The sequence below is a fragment of the Musa acuminata genome, chromosome BXJ1-9 (genome assembly GCF_036884655.1).
Source record: "Musa acuminata AAA Group cultivar baxijiao chromosome BXJ1-9, Cavendish_Baxijiao_AAA, whole genome shotgun sequence".
NCBI classification, from domain to species: domain Eukaryota; kingdom Viridiplantae; phylum Streptophyta; class Magnoliopsida; order Zingiberales; family Musaceae; genus Musa; species Musa acuminata.
The window spans coordinates 4511661-4531404 of record NC_088335.1 but is presented as its reverse complement, the minus strand read 5'-3'; the positions used below and the strand labels follow the sequence as shown (position 1 = coordinate 4531404).

Sequence of the window (19744 nt, the reverse complement as noted above, 5' to 3'; positions counted from 1 at the left end):
AGCTCTTATACATCAGTAAATTTTAACTATTATTACATAAAGATGTTATTGATATCCTGGTCAACCAAACGTAGTCTAAACACGTGTGTAGGGTTATATGAGGTGCCTCTAAGGTGAAGATGCTGAGCGCCTAAGGTGTCATCTATATGAAGACCAAAATCGACAAAAGTTTCTTAACCCGATTTCTTCGACATGCAAGTTAGTAATATGAAGTAAGTAAGTGTAGACGCTAAGTGGTCCAAAGATGATATTCTCCATTTTATTGTGTTGAAGATGAGATTTTATATATGATCATAAAGAAAAAAAAATAATTCATAAAATATTAAGTGGGGAGACAATCTCTAACCACCTTTAGTAACCTCCCCTCGATCTTTTATTCACGTAAACAAAAAAAAGAGATAGTTTGCAATCATTATCTTTGATCATTGTCCATGTAGAAAGATAGAGTGACATTCGTCTTCTTCTTCTAGCCTATATACCACACAAAGGCCACATATCATATGATGATTGTCTTCTCCTCATCAATTGTATTTCACAATATGTATTATCCTAATCTCAAAATCGACACCCATCACAACTATAATCTAAAAGTTCATCACAGTTAATTTTGACATACTTAACTTTATGTGTTTCCCACCTAATAGGAAAGCGACATAACTAAACAGCTATAGTGAAACCTACCCATTTTATCATAGAGTACGAGAGCGACAACTTCGTAAAACGGTATATTAGCTTTACGATATTTTCGCAAGAGGATATAATCCGTGTAATGATTATATATATATATATATATATATATATATATATATATATATATATGTTATACGATGTCATCGTATAAATTGGGGATGTAGCTCATATGGTAGAGCGCTCGTGCGAGAGATACGGGGATCGATACCCCGCATCTCCAAATAAATATAATTTTCTCCTTTAATTAAGATTTTTAATTATTGGTAGTCGATAATTATAATATGTATAATTATTCCTAAAAAAAAGGTATAATATATTTTTTTGTTATTTAAATAATTTATAATAATAATGAAATTGTATGTTGCCCACGGCGAGACAGGTTAAGGTCTCTATCTTACTCCACGTTGGATTTAAAGGCCAACCAACTCTCATCATCACAAATCCTCTTCGCGAAAGGAAGCGTTTAAGGGGGGTTTACTCCGCGGGACTTGAAAGGCCAAGAAACCCTCGTCATCAGACTTCGCAATAGGGAACCGTCTCAGTGGAGCTGCAAGTCATCCTTTCGTCGTGCCGTGCCCTAATCCCGTTCCAACTCCGATGGCGAACAGTGAGTTCATCTTGTCTTTGTTAGTGGATTCCTTCAACGTTTTCTTTCTGCCTTGACCCCAGTATCTTCAATTGGTAGATCGCATTTGTTTGGCTGCTTCTAGTTTCTTGTTTCTAAAGTTCGATGTTGGGTTCGGATTTTGGCAGCTATGGCTCGTTCTTTCCTGCAAGCCGTGTCCTCCTCCGAGGAGATTGCGCCGCCTCTGCGAGTTGTTCAGATGGAAGGGCTGGTAAATCTTGAACCAACTCTTGTTTTTCTGTTTATCTTTCGTTTTGGTTCTTACTCGAAACGTCGTTCATTCTTGTTTCGCGAACAAGAATTAGAGTTTTGATTTTAAACTTGTGTTTTATCTTTGATGCGTTATCGGTTTTCGTAATCTATATCTCGGATCGAAGTTTGGAATTCCGATTAGAAGTTAATCAAGAATTAGGGTTTGGTATCGGAGGTGAGATATGTGTTCTGATATGTACTATCACAGCAAGTTCTTAGTTCGTTTTTCAGTTTTTTGGAGTTATGATCAAAAGGAATAGGAGCACTTCATGTGGACATGCTCAAAAGTCTCTTTTATCTGTTTTTGATTCTTTAAGATTTGCTAGATTTTTCCTCGTTTTTGGAATATATGGATTCCGTTTGCCGTGTGTACATTCCCTGGAAGATCTATGGATCATCAGGTGCTGCTAAGAGTTAAAAGGATTCATTAGAACAATAGTATATCATTGAAGATTTACCTAATTATGATGTCGATATAGTCAGGTTGATTTTTTGATGGTATCAAAGATGTTGAGGTGGATTTGTTAGGCAGAACTGTCAGTAGCCAAAAGAAATAATATATTGAAAGTATTACGTGTGTGTGTTTGTTTGGCACGTGTATGGAGAACACAATATGGTTTACCATGTAAAAGAAAAATATAAATGATGGTTCACATGCACACACCATGCCCTTACCTTAAGCCCCTTTGACAAATTTGATGGACAATCGTATTTGCTGCAAGTTTGAGTTAGAAGGATATGATAAACCTTTCTAGTGATTTTTCAGAATCACCTAAACCTTTCTCGTGCTGGATCCATTGTTCAAAAGAGCAAAGAGTCATCTGTTATTGGCTTATTGCATATTCTTTTGAATTATCCTACAAAACTGTTGACTTAAACTATGTTTTTGTTTAAATAATTATTGCATGTGTTATGCACCTCATATATTTGGAACATGGATGATGCTTTTTGACTGTCTTCAATCCCAAATCAATGTCCCATAAGGTGGATGGGCCATGATTAATTCTTATATCGTCCTGGTATCTGATCGGTTTTTCTCATTGTAAAGTAAAGATATTGTTCTGGAAGTTCTTGCTTTCAGGTGCTAATTTATCATGATGAAAGAAGTTTCCAACAGGCTGTATATTCTCTGGTTGATGTTGTGCAGGCTGTTCTGAAGATAATCAAACATTGCAATGAATTCTCACCAGCTTTAGTCACAGGTCAACTTCTTGGTTTGGATGTTGGGAGTGTTCTTGAAGTCACCAACTGTTTTCCTTTCCCGGTATGAAGTGATTACTTATCAATCGTAGACCAAATAAATGATAATGATTCAGTGATGTTTAAGGAAAATATTTTTTTTCTTCTCATTTTTATGTTCATCCGTCAAAGATAAGGGAAGAAGATGAGGAGATTGAAGCAGATGGAGCCAACTATCAGCTGGAAATGATGAGATGCCTAAGGGAGGTCAATGTCGACAATAATACCATCGGATGGTATGCATTATTGTTTTTTATTTTTAATGTTGAAGCATTTGTTGTGGGAAACTTTCCTTTGAATCACCTTATAAGCAATTTAATAGGGCCTTCATCCTCAAGAATATATTGGTAAAATTATTGCTCTTTATCACATTCTGCCTATAATGTTCGATCATCTTACATATGATCAAAGCTGCTATTATAGCCAAAAACTGATACATCTGTAAGGTAAAATCGGCTTGGGATTTTACATAGGATCCCTCAGAACATCATTGTGGTGGATGGTGATGAGTCATTTTGGGAACATCCTCAACTTCTATCAATCTTTGGTTCAATCATCTGCACTGAAAATCTGACCTCTTGTAAATAACTTTGTTATGCTATAAGTCACTCACCTGCAGAAATGGCTTCCTTTAAGTTTGTCTACCATTTACCTTTTATGGGAACCTTACATTTCTAGATTTGCCTTGGATAACTAGAGTCGTCACTCTTGTCAAATCTCCCTTGGAACCTTTTGCAGATTGGAATCCATTGATATAATTTTCGTATTGATGTTTTGTTGAGGTTTTAATTGTGGCCTGCGGGAGAATGAGTTCTGAGCTTTTGGTGGAAATTCCTGTAAAAACATAATTTCAAATTATTATTTCTTGATCTCTTCATTAGCTACATTTTTTGTGGATAAACTGTGTATTATTATCTTATTAATATGAACTTTGTTCATATCAAAGTGCTCGTGTTTAGATTCTCAAGCTTTTACAACCTATATCCTTTTATGATTGTCTTTTATTTTCAGGTATCAGTCAACTTTATTGGGATCTTTTCAGACTGTGGAACTGATCGAAACATTCATGAATTACCAGGTAATGGAAAGATCCTTGGTCATATTCTCACAATGGAAGGTTACACTATTTCTAACATAACTGCTTTTTGTTTATAAAGTTCCCTAGTTTCCATCCTGAAATACATGGCTTTGTGACGTGAAGGGGATGGAGAACGTCTATGATATACCATGTTTTCTGAATATTAAACAGATGGAGATGACAATGAAAGAAAGAAGGGAAGGGTAGGGGGTGGTGGTCAAGAATAGGCAACAACAATGCTAGAGGGCTGCCGGAAGAGGGGGAGACATTTTTAGATCTCATAGGTTGATTTTTTAATGATTTTATATGTCATCAAATTTCTAGGAATGACAAAAGAAGTGGAAACTACCAGTAGAAAAAGTAAAATTTTCTTGCTGCTAGTGGATAATGGTTGCTTTAAGTTGTCTGGCCAAAGGTTGGATTCTCTGCCTTCTGATGCCTGCTGAATCCAAGGTGTCATACTTCTTGTAGCTGGTCACATGATTTTTCTTTTTTTTGTGTGTGTGCTAATACTCATGTTTTCCCTCTTCTCACTATTGTTTTTCTTCTCTCAAATCAGAGATTAGGGTAACTTGCACTCAAGGAAATGTAGTCACACCCAGAATTGGGAGAACTTGTGGGATGGATTCTGTCCATTTCTATTTTGTAGACCACAACTAAGATGATATCTACCTGAGAGGCTGGATGAGCATGTAAACTGTCTTGTGAAACCTATTTCATGTGATTCCATGAGACATCTTGTATCCTGAGTACAATATCTGACATAGACTCAGGGCAATGCTTTTGGTAGGTGGTTGGCATAAGAAAAAGAATATGATGGCTGTTGGTGTGCTTGGAAAGTTTGTGCGGCTCTAATTTAAGGTTATAAAGTATGGGCTAGTATGATATTTTCATCACAATACCTGCTAACACTGCAGAGTGATGCAAAATATTCATCATGAAGATTTAAAGAGAAAAAAATTGGACTTTAATTCAATTGTGCATTCGTGTGTGATATTTAGAATTTGGAATGATGTCTGCTTATATTTTGATGGTAATGGTTGGTGGTGTACTTGGTTCTTTATATTTGTCTATTATGTTGCTTTGGTTAATATCTGATGGTTCTGCTTTGTCCTTGATGAATATCTTCGACCTTGTATTAATTTTATATAACATTATTCTTCATGCAGGAGAATATTAGAAGATGTGTGTGTATCATATATGATCCATCAAGGTCTTCTCAAGGTGCTTTAGCTCTCAAGGCCTTGAAACTCACAGACTCTTTTATGGATCTTCACCGTAAAAATAATTTTACTGGGGAGAAGTACGTCTTCCTTTGTGATCTAAGTTAATCAAGTAGTTGATTGCTATATTTCTATGTACTATACATGCTACTGCTTTGCCTTTTGTAGGTTGAGGGAAAAGAAACTGTCATGGGTCGATATCTTTGAGGAGATTCCTGTGAGTTGTTTATGTTAAGCTGTCGTTTACAGTACATGTTTTTCCAACTTGAGTTTGCAAATATATATCCACTTATTTGCTTAAATTTTATCATGAGGTATATTTTGCATTGGTTGATCTGGCAGATTAAAATTTCTAATTCTGCACTTATTAGTGCATTCATGACAGAGTTAGAGCCTGAATCTCCTGTTGCCCAGGTCTGATAGTTTCTCCATTCTATAAATGCTCTACTGGATCATTCTGTGAATTTCTGGTGTCTCTTTTCATTCATAAGTCTAAAATACATGGAGATTTTATGACAGTGTGATTATGATCGACTGAAGTTATCTACTGCTCCATACATGGAGAGAAACTTAGAATTTTTGATTGATTGTATGGAAGATCTCTCTTCTGAACAGAATAAGGTTTGTTCTGCCACACAAAGGATTAGGCTTGCTTCATTCTAGCAAAGACGTTCATATTTTCATTTTATTTTTTTTCTGCTTTCAGTTCCAATACTATTACCGAAGTCTCTCAAGGCAGCAAGCACAACAGCAAGCATGGCTTCAGAAGAGGAGGTACAATGTTGGCACAATCAAATTATGTAAAAGATGATATCACTTTGTTTATTTTTAGACATTGGACCATCTTATTTCTTATGCATTTTGAATGTGGACTTAGTTTTGATCTGTTCATTTTTATGCTAATGTGACCTGCATACAAACTTGTTTCTTCTCATTTGACTAACCCTGTTGCTTTTGATGTGATGAAACTGAAACCGATTCTTTGAAGATTCTACAATGAATCATCTAATGCTGTGTGGTAGCTAGCTCTTGACATGATCCTCTACGGTTTCTTCTTGATGTTCTTCCAGGAATAGAGGCAGACTGAATGATCTTGCGTATGACAATGCATATGACGTGTGGGCCAAACTTGAATATGATTGTACGATATACTTTAGTAGTTGTAAAATTATTTGGATCTAGGATGTAGTTGTCTGGACTCTATCACTCTGGACTCTGGACTCCCACTCAGAACGTTGCCAATCTATTTGTTATTTGTTAATGCAATATCTGTTTAGGTAATTCACTAGTTCTGTGGATAGACATTACAGTGAAAAGCCAATTTTATGCAACCAAAACACAGTTTGTATTGTCTTTTTTTTTTAATGTGTGATTTTACTAAACCCATCTGATGCAATGAGTTCTGCTTGACCTTGTGCACATGTTATTTATGATCAAGTCAGATGTCTCATGTAAAATTTGATAGATAGACTTGGATCTTTTTGTTGTATGTGGTAGGGTGGAGAACATGGCAAGGAAAGCAGCTGGAGAGGAACCATTGCCTGAGGAAGATCCTTCTAATTCCATCTTCAAGCCAATACCAGAACCATCCCATTTGGATAGCTATCTCATCACAAATCAGACATCCAACTACTGCAACCAAATTAATGGGTATGCAAGCTCTGCTAATAACATGTCACTGGTCCTCCTTAGTACCCGATAATGACATATATGAAGTTTAAACAACACATTTTGCATTATACACCCTATATATATATATATATATATATATATTAGCCAGCAAAATTTTATTTTATTTTTGTTTTAATTTACCGATCCTACTGCTATGCTGCTACATAAACATGTCATCCTTTTCAGCATGGATATGCTAATTTCTTTTAGTACTTGGTGATGTTAATAGACATTAAACATGTTCAGACACAGTCAACACCCATAACATCTTTGTTTTCTTCTTATTTGTGTCTCATGCTGTGAATCACATTTGCTCCATTTCGGTGAGAATAGAAATGTTCAGTATGGTTTTCTATCATCCCTGTGTTCAATATAAGTATATATCATGGCAGCAGCTCATAATTATATGTTAAATAATAGTAAGTATGGTCATTGTTGCTATATTTTGACTATTTAAAGAATGGTTCATTAAATAATTTAGTTGTCATGATGTGCTAAATCTGTATAACAATCTACTGTATTGGTGAGATCCAATAATGGCCATTATTTCTGGCATAATATGGTCATTGGGTTTAGTACCTCTAACAAGGGGTGTCATTTTTTTTGGCTTAGAAAATATATTTTTAACATGTAACTTCAGAAAATGTTATGATGGCCATTTCAATTGAAACAAATCATGGGAATATTAACTACCAATTGTTTGATCTGTCCTTTGACCTTTTTACAACATATTTTACTTCTTTTGGATGTTGGAAAAGTGGGTATAAGATGCTTGAGCTGTATTTATAACCCAGTGATTTCTTCCAATCAAATTAAATTTTATATTCTTCCTGTCCTTCATGTCAATCAGCAGAAAACTCAAACATTGATGACTTTTTTTTTTGTTCCAAAAATTGCAGAGTTGCTGGTCAGAATTTCAGCAGATTATACCTAATGAAGGCTTTGCACGAGAATTAAATCCAGGAAGGCACACCGAGTGTGCGATTGTTGGATGGTAGCTTCACCCATGGTGGCTACAAAATTTTGTACTAACTATGGCGAAATTCTTATGTTGAGCTGCTATCTAATCATAGAGGCTCTTGTAGCAAATTGGTCTTTTCGAAGCAGCTGAAAACCTTGTTTAAGTGCATTTTGATCTTAGAATTTTGAGCAATGTAAAGTGCCAACTTACATCCTCCACACTGTTGACATGATATTTACATACTTGGAAGCTTGCATAATGTTGCAATCTTACACGGCAGATGTCTTGCCTACACAACTGGAAGTATGATGCTAAGTTGTGTTAGTAAAGAAGTATGTGCAAGCAATTATTACTGATGTGTTTCTCCAGTTTGGGAAATAGTTTCTTATAGAGGGGTTAATTATATATTATCCTCTATAGTTAGTTGTTTTAATTTTAATGTTTAATTTTTTTTATTTTAAAAAATTATATCGATATATTTATAGTTATGAAAGTAAAATATTTAGATTCATTTATATTAATTATGTTAGTTTTATTGACGAAAATATAAAAATAAAAGATAAAAATATAATTTTAATGTTTGATGATGTACGATGTTATTGTTGACGATGGTTGTGAACGACGATATCGTTGTCATCGACGTCAATGCAGTTGTCTAGTCACCTTTGATGATGATAAGATTCGTTTTCACTGTGATGCCACTCACCTCGACGAGGAGTGCGTCATTGATCTCACCGTCGTTCGTCCCGTGTTACTTTATATCTATGTTGATGTAGTTGTTGTGTGGTAACTACATTGACATCGACACAAATGATGGTGGCGACTACAATGAAGATGGTGGTCATCTCATCGTTGACTCGTCATGCAAATCCTAGCCTCGATCCCTCCCCTCTTTGCATCTGCCTTGGCATCGATGTAGATGCCAATCAACCATCACCCTCCAATCCATGCTCCATTAGCAAGCTTTACACCGTGTCCAACCACCTCCCCGACGAGTGGTCGTTGTTGTTGGATAAGACCATCACCTTTGCCTGCGCCTCTCTGATCACCCGTAGCACCTCTCGTATTAGCGACCACTTCTCCATCTCAATCGCTACGCACGCTCTCGTATTAGCGACCACTTCTCCATCTTAATCGCTACGCACGCCACCGTGATGTTCAATAGCACCATCAACTTCTCCTCGGATGCCTCATTCCCGGACAACCCGGGATCCTCATCAGAATTATTCCACTCCTGAGGGCGTGGTGGAGGAGGAGGGGATGGTGAGGTCATGGGGTGAGGCAGCTCTAATGGAGGTAGAGGAGGCTGGTGGTCATGTACTTCGCTATCTTCAAGCATGACATCCAGTGTAGTGATCGCTCAACATTTGCATCAACATGATTTAGATGCAAAAGGGGAAAGGTCGAGGTTGAGGTCCACTCGATGGGTCAACGACGAGGTGGTCACCACCATTTGTGTCAACACCAACACAGTTGTCATTTGACAATTACATCAACGTCAACATAGATGTCGAACGATGTGGGACGAGTGACGATGAGGTTAACAACGAACTCCATGTGAAGATGGATGGTGTCGCGATAAGAGCGAACGTTATTGTCATTGGAGGCAGCCAGACAACCACATTGGCATTGACATCAGCAACATCATCGTCTGCGATCGAACATTAAAATTATCTTTTTACTCTTTATTTTCATGTTTTCGTTGATAGAACTGATGTTATTAGGATAAATGAACCTAAATGTTTTGCTTTCATAACAATATAGATATCAATACAACTTGTAATCAACACACTAAAGATAATTAACTATAAGGGATAATATATAAAGAAAGTCATTATCGTTGGCTTCAGTGCTAACAAAACAGCAAGGCAATGGCTCACGTGGGGCCCGTGGATCTCTGCCAATCCCAACTCCTAGTGTGTTACTCTAAGAGCAGAACAGAGAGGAGCAACAAGCACAAGAAGAATCGTTCGTCGTTCCATAGGGTAGGTAGGGGTATCTATCGCTCCCCGTCGTCGATACCATTTGGCTTCTTTGAAGCGTTAAACCCTCGTGAGCTTCTTGTGAATTCTTTGGTTTTCTGTTCTTTTTTATTCTCTTCGTTCTTAGCGGTCGCGAGGGGTCGTAAAGATATTCTTCTCGGTTCCGTCTGCAGTGTTCCACATGCTTCTCAAGTACTTTACATTGGAGGTCAATGAGTGTATGCAAATTCCATTTCCAAGTGCTCTAGAAAACGTTTATAAGGTTATGATATTGATGACTCCTTGAAAATAGGACCTATACTTGAATCTCTTTCTCAAACTTCTTCGGCCGATGCTTCTGGAATTTCAGTTATATCATGAAATAATAACATTTACACAGTGGTCCAATGCCAACTAGCTAGCTTATTCTATGAAAGGATGTGGACATGTTATACTACCAGACATGAGGAATAAATTCAACCTGTTTTTCACATCTTAAGATTCGAAAAGAATCATTTTAATTTCTTTGATGTGCAATAGTTTCAATCGGTTGAATTATTTCCATCCAGTATTTCTGTTCTTGCTAATATAACTTAAATTCTGTCCAATTTTATTTGTTACGTTTTTTTTTCCAGGCAACATTAATTTGAAATTATTTTTGTTCCCTTGTATTTTTTATTTTTTGATGTATCCTTATGTAAATTATTCTCAATAGGATGGTTTTACTATTCTATCCTTTTTATTTTCACTCATGTACCATGTGTTCTAAATTACATGCTTTTGACTAGCTTAACCCAAAATTGCAGATAATGAAGTTAGAAAACTACTGAGAATATATGATCAATTTTTTTATACTAAAAAGATAAATAATGCAGTTCATTAGTTCTTCGTAAGAATAGTCTCAATAATTTCTAATATTTAAATAATTTATCTAGCTATCATTTCAGATTGTCATATCAAGTTTACATGTAATCTTTGCAAAGAAAATTTTGTTTTGTTGTTATTATGATATTTCACTTAGCCTTTATATATTTTTTAATCTACTTATGAATAAGACAAGGACTAGTAAGCTTTGTAATTTTTTTTTCATGAATCTTATGATATTTCACTTGTTGTCTTTTTTATAATTAATAAGGCAAGAGTCAATTATATATATACTTTTTCTTTCTGTGGGTTCTGTTACAATAACTATTTGCTATTTGCAGTTGCATTTTCATGAAACAAGCAATTATTTTGAAGCATTTAAAAAGATCATTAACTTTTAAATAAAGATCATGAATTATGCATCTGACAATACTCGTCCGTGCTTAGCTTCCATGACACAATATCTCAAGTAGCTAATCTCTTGATTGATTTCTAGATACACATATGTGTATACTCGTATGCATGTGCATACCATGAGTTAAACTGAGAGAAACTTTCCTTCATTAGCATCATCGTTATCATATTCAATCCACAAACATACTATCTCTATGGGTGATATCAGATACTCTTTGTTGACTTGGAAGTTCTATGGATACATATCTAAACATCAATATTCTAGGGCTTGATTCACTTTAGTGCCAGGTATTTGAGATGGTGCACCATACAAGCTAAGCACAGATAAATATTATTGGATGTAGAGTTCATGATACTTATCTAAAAGTTATCGATGCTCCAAATTGTTTCATGAAAAATGCAACTATTAAAAATCACTGTAACAAAATTCGAAAAAGAAATATAATTGACCCTTGCTTTATTTATTATCATAAAGCAGGAAACAAGAAGTCAAATATCATACAAAAATCATAAAGAAGAATTTCATGTAGCTTACTTTACTCGTGGTGACATACAATAACTAAGAGCCTTGCATTATTCACTGTTAGATTCAAGAAAAGCAAAGGCCAAGAGAAGTTCTAGAATTACAACAAAGCATAATTTCGTAAACTTGATATGAAAATATGAAATGATTACCAGAAAAAATCTTCATAATATTATGATTATCGAGACCATTCTTATGAAGCAAAACTACTATATTGTATCATTAATCTTTTCAGATTATAAGAAATGATATACCGTATTCCCAGACCTTCATTCACCTCATTACTTGTAATTTTGGGCCAAGCAGGTTAAAGAGAGCATGTAATTTAGAACATGCATCGTACATGATTGAAAATAAAAAAATATATAATGGTAAATTTCACATGTCTCACCCACCTACTGTGTGAACAATTGACAAAAGGATACATCAAAAAATAGAAAATGCAGAAGGAAAAAAATAATTTCAAATGATTGTTGCCAATGCATGATGGGTAAGAATATATAGGAAGAAAAGAGAAAGCAATAAGTAAAAATTGGACAGATTTAAATTATATTGCTGGACGGAATTACCTCAGCTGATGAAACCATTGCATGTTAAGGAACAAAGTTATAGAATGGTTCTTTTCAATGTGAAGCTTAAGATGTAAAAAAAACAAGTGGTATAACATGTCCTTCTCATCCCTTCTTGATATATCTAGCTGACTAGCACTGAACCGCTGTATAAATATCACTATTTCTCATGTTGATTGTATCTTTGTTACCAAGATAACTTCAACAAGATAGACAATTCACTAGTACTCCCAAAATGGTTGAGACTTTACGACCTTGTTGTTGTTGAGACAATTCACTAGTATTGGCTGTAGATATATCTATATTTGCATCTAATTTCACTGTCACACGGAAAGGCACAGATATGATGAATTCAATTATCACCATAAGTCATAGCATTATAGTATCAGTTTGCAAGCAATTTTTTTTGTTAGCAGGACAAAAATTAATCAGAATACTACCAGTCCACTTCAAGAATAGTTGAACCAACTGCAGCATCATTAGATACATTTGTAAAGAAATAAATATAAATTAGTGGCACAAAATTGCATTGTTGAAAGCTGAAAGAGTCCTCCACTGATATAAACAAGAACTATAATTGGAGGAAACACTTCACTGTTCAAATGCTAATTCCTAGGAACATCTTCGGCTCAATTTGAATGGTTACAATTCTGAAAAAAATCATAGTAAGTGAAAATTTGAGGAATAGCAATACACTAAATGGCGTTTTTCTCTGTAGAAGTTACAGGAAATGAAGTGGATTTCTAATGTTTTCCTACTATCTGCGACATGCAGAAACTTTGTGACAAACTTCAGTTGGATTAGTTGAGTCAGATTCAAAAATCACTTAATTTGACTTGAATCTGATTCAGTCATATTACTTTCCATGTTGGATTGTCACTATGTCTAGACCACGATTTACAATGGATTGTATTAGGTACAATTGAAGGATAACGAGTAGGACCAACTTAAAGCAAATTATGCGTTCTTATTTTCAGAAAAAAATTAAGTAATATTAAGTAAAAGAACATCAAACTGACTCACCCTATTTCCTTGAAATGGGGTTCTACACTACCAAATTCAAATTTGCACATAAAGATGTCCTGCCGGCTTATGTTTGAAGTACATTGGTTCAGCATGAACTGTTGCTCAAGCCTCATTTAGCCAACCTAGAGCAGAAAACATCCTGAATTTAGGAACAATAAACCTCTCCTATTCAAAATCTAGCAGTAGTTTACCCAGCTTCTTTACCTAAAGCCTTGAGAACTGTTAAAAGTAAGTTTGATTCAATTTTAAAGATAAATTGCTTTAAGATGGTTCAATCCCTAAAGGTTCTATCATAGCATTATATATATAAGAAAACCAATAAAAAAAGTTCAAGAGATCATTAAAAAACTTCCCTGACTTATCAGAGCTTGACTTCAAAGCAACCTGCGAAAAGTTACATTTGCACATTGCATATCCATGATGATTTGTATCAGCAGGTAGGGAGATAATTATACAGCAAACAATCATTATGGCCTCAAGTTACCACAAACCAAAGACATCCTGAACTTTGGAAAAACAAACCATCCAATTAAAAATCTACAGGCAGCATCGCACAAGACTCCAGTAATAATATTCTATATTGTGAAAATATCAAAGAATGTTTTAATGATTCCTTTTTTCAGTTGTCACTCAACTTTGGACGTCTCTCAATACCTGGTCTCAAAGTTATCATCAGCTTATTTATAATACAGGATAGTTACCTTATCTTGGTTCCAGAAATCTAAGCAATTCAGTTAAATAATGAATGAGAGATGATCCAGAGTGCTAGCTTGAATTTTGACGATTCTAACAGGAAAGAATTGTTAAGATTATAAACCACATATTCATAGCCAACAACAAAATGAACGCACTTGAGAACAATAATGGGTCAAAAAAGTCATGATTTGAAGTCAGAATAGCCTAATCTTTAAAATTGGCTAAGAAAATAATGTCCGAGTCCAAAATTATTGTTTAGTTAGAAGATGGTCTCTGAAGTTTATGCAGTCCTAAATTTATTAGGAGACCTGTTTTAAGTTGGACAGTGATGAATGCATATCATTATATGTAAAGAATTTTATCTCAAGTAGTTTAAATCATTTAAAAGACGCTTGGTTGTCTACGAATATGTTTCTAAAGGAAGATGTGAACTTCTGATAATCATAAAAATAATTGGTATATCATGAGACGGCTCCCCTCCTTGTACATTATAGCTATATTAACTGTCTCCCCAACCAGTCTAGGTCATAAATTCTTTTCAAAATACTTTGGAAGAAAGCCTGTCTCAGAAAGACGTCTTTCGAAGACCAAATTTAAAGTGTCATGGAACCAACAATTTATTAGCACTCTTGCAACATTGTGCAACGAATTGAATAGCAAGACTTGTATTTTTCTAAAAATTGTGTATGATTACAAATTTATGTGGGCTGTTGGACTCATAATTTCTTCCAATTGTTTATCAAATAAGTTGGGACAGTAAAGTGCGAGTGATTGGCAGCTCAGTAATACTAGTTATATTAAATAAGGATATTCAGGGTTATTGTACAATTGTATAATGATGCTACTTATTTAATAGATATCTAATGCTTTGGATAGGTAAAAACTGGATTAACTATAGTACTTTGTTTATTCATGATGTTTTAGACAATTGTATTAAGTCATGTATGCTTTGCAAAGTTATGCATCATAGAGTCATCTTATTGCATCAATAGGTTAGCTCAATATATGTCAACTTTAGTATTGGTCAACATTCCCGGACAGCAATTTTCAATATGTACCATTTGGCAGACAAGATTTGTATCTACACAAGACATTGTTGTTTGGGCATGTGATTTGGCTGACCATGCCTGTATATACCTTGAAATTTGGCAAGGAAAACTGGGCCTAGAAGAGGAAACATTCATGAAACCAAATTTGGGCATGCTTGGCCACATAATGGATGTGCGCTAAGAAGATCTTAGGCCAAGGAAAGAAAATATATGGCCTAACCATATTAGCACAACTCAGTGATAATTAAGAATAAAGGCCAGATGTAAATGATTATAGTATCAAGCTTTTGCGGGTGTCTTAGCTAGAGTAAACAAATAGAATCAGGATGGAAATAGTGTTAGTTTGACACACCTAGTTGAAGGTTGCCTTTAGTGAAGCAAAGAGCCACCTCAAAAGAGAAGAAGAATATTTTTTATTTCATAGTGTGTTGAGCAATCAAATTCTTTTGGAGTATGTTTGTCACTTGGAAAACAATTTTGCAATGGATTGCAAATTGAAAACTTGGAAGCTGCATCTTCTATCTTATTAATAACTTTTAGTTATGCTTGTACTCCTTTTATTTCTACATCTAATGTCATAATTTTTTACCTTTTACTCCATTTTATTCTTAATTCGTGGATGTCAAATGGCCTAGGTAGTTACCACCTTGACAGACTATCACCTATTATAAAACATTTTTAGGACTAGTACATTAATGTATTTTAAACTGTAAAATGATCATGTGTTTTTGCATTGACATCTACAATTTATCAAATAGTGACACAATGTCATGGACATTCATGCAAATCTAGTATGGATCAATTTAACTAGTCCAAAATTTGCATTGAAAACAGAAATCAACCAAAAGTCTTGATGAATGAGACCAACTTACACAAGAAACTATATTTTTTCCATGCTGTGAAATTGATCAATTAAGATTTGCTCCTACTCGGATCCAACCTAGATTAGCTAATCCAATTGAGAATGATAAAGTAGAAGACGACTTGAATCATCTTAGACAATATTTTCTCTCATCTTATCACTAATGCAATAATTTTTATCCCATTTTTCCTTCTATCATCATCTCTAGCATATTGAAGTCAGAACAAATATTGATAACCCTTTGAAGCATTTATGATGCCTGTTTCTATGCCAATTTAGAGACATTTTGCTTTTAATTATGGAAAAACTACACAATCATACAAGAAAGTAGTTGCACTTTATTCTAGCCAGCCTGCTCTTATTTATTAAACAATTGTTTCTCAATCTCCTCCTCATTGATTATACAGTATACTATAAGTGTGCTACTTCCTATGTACATAAAGATTTCCATTTGACACCATCAATTTATAGCTGGTTTAATTTGATTGATCAAGCAAATGTGGACACGAATGCTTATTCCAAAATTTTCCTTTCTGTTTGTGGATGAGTTTATTGGTATGAACAAAACATACCACAACTAAAGATAAGAACAATATAAAAACAAAAAAAGTGTTCATTAAAAAAAACCAAATTACTTGGTGATTTGGTGCATTTGGATAGGAAAGAAATTTTCTATGGTGCCCATGCCATAGGATTCTTCCATGATACTGGGGGGCAAAATTGTCCTCTTTCCTTTTTATGGTGTCCATGCCAAGGGAATTAAAACAAGTTCACTAACAGATTTTTACAGAGATCAAAGGAGCTACTGGATATTAATTGATTGCTTGGATACTTCAAGACCATATTTTTTCTTTCAAAAACCCAACACATCTTTGTTTACTTGTTATCCTAATCTCTCTTGATACATACTTCTCTATTAATTTTTACAAGAAAAAGCTACAAGTACACATGCAAATATGTACGAGTGATAATTAATATTATTATATTATTTCTTAGACATGAATGCCTATCTCAAGAATTGTTTTATCAAGTTCTTATCATCCCAAAAAGACCCATTTTGTTGTTGTTATTAATAAAGGTTTTTTGTACTATATTATTAACATATTCTTTAATATGTTAAAATAGGCTATGATCAGTCAAGAAGAATCACAAACTCAAAATAATAGTGTATGCATTTGAAGTTCCTATATTGTCAAGATAATGTACAAACAAGCCATTCATGAGGAGTTGCCCATACATGCTAAAAACATGTGCTTTCCGGAAATCGAATGAATTCATGTTAAATCAACAAAAACTAAGATCCTTGATCTTATGGAAAGGTTAAGATGAAACTCCAAATAAGAATGATTCAATCAGTGAAGACAAGGATCAAAACAGTCTTGCATCAATAAAAGAGAGACGTTGTTGAAGTTGCATCAAAACAGTATTGCATCAATATGCAATATTGGTTAAGATGATTGGTCTTGAAACAACTTGTGTTGAAGTTCAACAAAGATGTTAAGCTTGCTCCCCCTACATTCCCTTTCTTCTTATGAGGATACAACAATACAACCTACTTCACATGAAAAACATGGATGTATCTTATGTACCTCTTGCAAAAACTTGATAAAAGCATTGCTAATTGATATTTTCTGTAAATGAAATTAGTCTTTTGATTGACCACATTGCAAATTGACCATATGTCCATCATCTGATGTAGTTGAAACTAAAAAAGGACATCTTTCCAGTATTCTAGGGGAAGAATGGACATGTGTTGTCCTCCATTTTCTGAACATATATAGACATCTACATACCAAGGTTTAGGCACATTTATACCCAAACATAAATCTTAGCTAGCAATCATCCTTTCTTGTAACCTGACTATTTAATATTTGGCTAACTAATCAGGAATCCTATTTAATACTAGGATACCAATGGGATACCAAATCAGGAATACATTGTAACCTAACTATTCACTAACATGACTAAGCTTGAATGAAGAAAAATAAAAACCGAGTACTAAATTACCAGCATGTAAAGGAGCATAAGATTCATCAAACATCAACAAAGAGATATGATGGCCAATTATTTAATATTTGGCTAACATAGACACCCGTGCTTAAGACAATACAATAAATAAATCAAATATACTAAAAAAAGTAGAGAATAGCAAGTATTAAATTACCAGCAGGCAAAGCAACATAAGATTCATCAAATATCAACAAAGAGATTCGACGACCAACTATTTGATATCTGGCTAATTTAGGCATGCCTTTGCTTAAGACAATACAATAAATAATCACACATACTAAAAGAAAAGAAAAACAACATGGATTAGAGTGAATGAATGTATGGATGTAGCGTGAGGAAACCACAACGTACCTATCAGATGCAGCACTTCATCTCGACAAGGCCGACGGTAGGAATATGGGGCAAGAAGAAGCGATTGATGTTGGTGAGGCGAAACGGGGTGACAACGAGAAGGAGCACGCTAGTACTGGACCATGGCAGCCGGCATGGGCCTCGGACCGGCGTGCTCTCTCTCGTTGTCAACCAACAACGCTCATGCAAGCGCATCAACAAGAAACCCCATCATCTGCCAAGCCCACACCATCAGTCACAAACATCAGCAAAGTCCCATGTAAACATAAAAATAGTTCTCATCAGCCTCTCGATGTGATTACCAGAAATCTCACAAAAAAGAAAGGAAGAGAACTTACAAACCGCAGTGTGATGTGGATACTTCTCCGAGATCCGTCTGCTCCAACGAGGTAGAATCTTCTAATAAGCTATACAACCAAAAATTAAAGCAAAAGAATCTGAAAAATAGGAATAAGAAGAAGAAGAAGAATTTGAGATCCAAGGCAAACGAAGAGTCTTTCATCATCGGTAAGAAAACAAAGGAAGAGTACTCGATTAAACGCGCATCCTGGTTCCCCAAGGATCCACTCACACACGGTGAGATCAGGCAAGCAAGTTAAGAGAACGAAACCCTTACTGGATCTGAAGGCAAGAAACTACCAGATCTCGAGCATCGTCCCAAGAATGGTGTGATCGAAACTAGAAACGAAGCGAAAGGGAGGAGAGATAGAGAGAGACAGAGGCGAAGCTTCCGGACGCAACCAAGCACACAACAGCAGCGATCTCTTTGCCCGCCCCTCCCTCATTTCCTCGCCTTCTTCAAAACCATCCCATTGGAGAATAAATAAGTCTGATACGGAAAATAAGATAAAAATGGAAGAAAAAAAAATGTTGCGAGAAAGTACTTGTTGAGGTGGAAATATCGGAATTATTGCAAGAGGAAAAGGACGATAAAACGGCATCAAACCGTTCCATTGCTGATTGCCGGTACGCCTCTCTAAACCGTCCTCTTTCTCGTCACCGCCCAGCATTCGCTCCTCGCCTTACCCCCTCCATAACCACCTCCCTGGCACGTGAGCCTTGACCCTTTTACCCGGTAGTGAGGTTGTGTCGGGAGCGAAGGACGGAGCACCGTACCTAGCCAATCAGATGTCGAAACGTGTACCCGAAGGAAGGGTGAGCGTTATATGATTCGCGAGAATGCCACCGCGTCGGTCTCCGATCTCCGGCGCCCCTTCCCGAGCGGAGAGATCGAGACTTTTTTATGGACTGCGAAGGACGGGGCTGCCCTTTTCCTCTTCGGAGCGACGCCACTTGCGCCGCGGTCGTATTCGAGATCATGACGCAGCGTACGTTTTGTCCCTTTCCCCGCCCTTCCTGGCTTGCATCTCGTTCAAACCGCGCAAAAACATGGGAGGCGCGATGAAGCTTTTCCGGGCGAGGGGGCCTCTGATGGAGCTGTCGCGTGGGACACACCGCGAGCAGTCCATGGGGAGGCTACTTCACCCAGGGAACTTTACAGGGGTGATTCGGTTGAACTGATAGCGCGAGCGTGGTGACGGACGAGCACCGTAGTTCGTGCATAGAACGTCATTGGCAGGTCCCGCGTTACTCCCAAACCTACCTGTGCCGTCACTAGAGGAGGTTTCGGGGTCCACCAGCTTAGGGTTGGGGACCTGTGGCGAGGGGTCTTTTCATGTT

General features: G+C 35.9%; 1 protein-coding gene and 1 long non-coding RNA gene across 4 annotated transcripts; one reads left to right on the top strand and one right to left on the bottom strand.

The window, feature by feature from the left end:
• The first annotated feature begins 1137 nt into the window (after nucleotides 1-1137).
• Nucleotides 1138-7957, top strand: LOC103997300 (eukaryotic translation initiation factor 3 subunit H). The gene is made up of 12 exons (XM_065082187.1): nucleotides 1138-1297; nucleotides 1444-1526; nucleotides 2715-2831; nucleotides 2939-3042; nucleotides 3818-3884; nucleotides 5054-5187; nucleotides 5276-5324; nucleotides 5450-5521; nucleotides 5627-5728; nucleotides 5814-5881; nucleotides 6605-6757; nucleotides 7678-7957. Exons 1-12 carry the CDS (start codon nucleotides 1288-1290, stop codon nucleotides 7733-7735), a joined length of 1017 nt encoding a protein of 338 aa, XP_064938259.1. The 5' UTR covers nucleotides 1138-1287; the 3' UTR covers nucleotides 7736-7957.
• A 3851-nt stretch (nucleotides 7958-11808) lies between these two features.
• On the bottom strand, nucleotides 11809-19102 carry LOC103997151 (uncharacterized). Of its 3 annotated transcripts, XR_001975709.2 has the most exons (5): nucleotides 18949-19102; nucleotides 18403-18860; nucleotides 18065-18278; nucleotides 13094-13218; nucleotides 11809-12720 (listed from the first exon to the last, which is right to left on the bottom strand). It is a non-coding gene; the product is annotated as an uncharacterized LOC103997151 (long non-coding RNA). The 3 variants fall into 3 exon arrangements; XR_001975708.2 differs by having other exon boundaries at nucleotides 11809-13218; nucleotides 18949-19100; XR_010479153.1 differs by having other exon boundaries at nucleotides 11809-13218; nucleotides 18403-18857; nucleotides 18949-19099.
• Nucleotides 19103-19744: the final 642 nt, after the last annotated feature.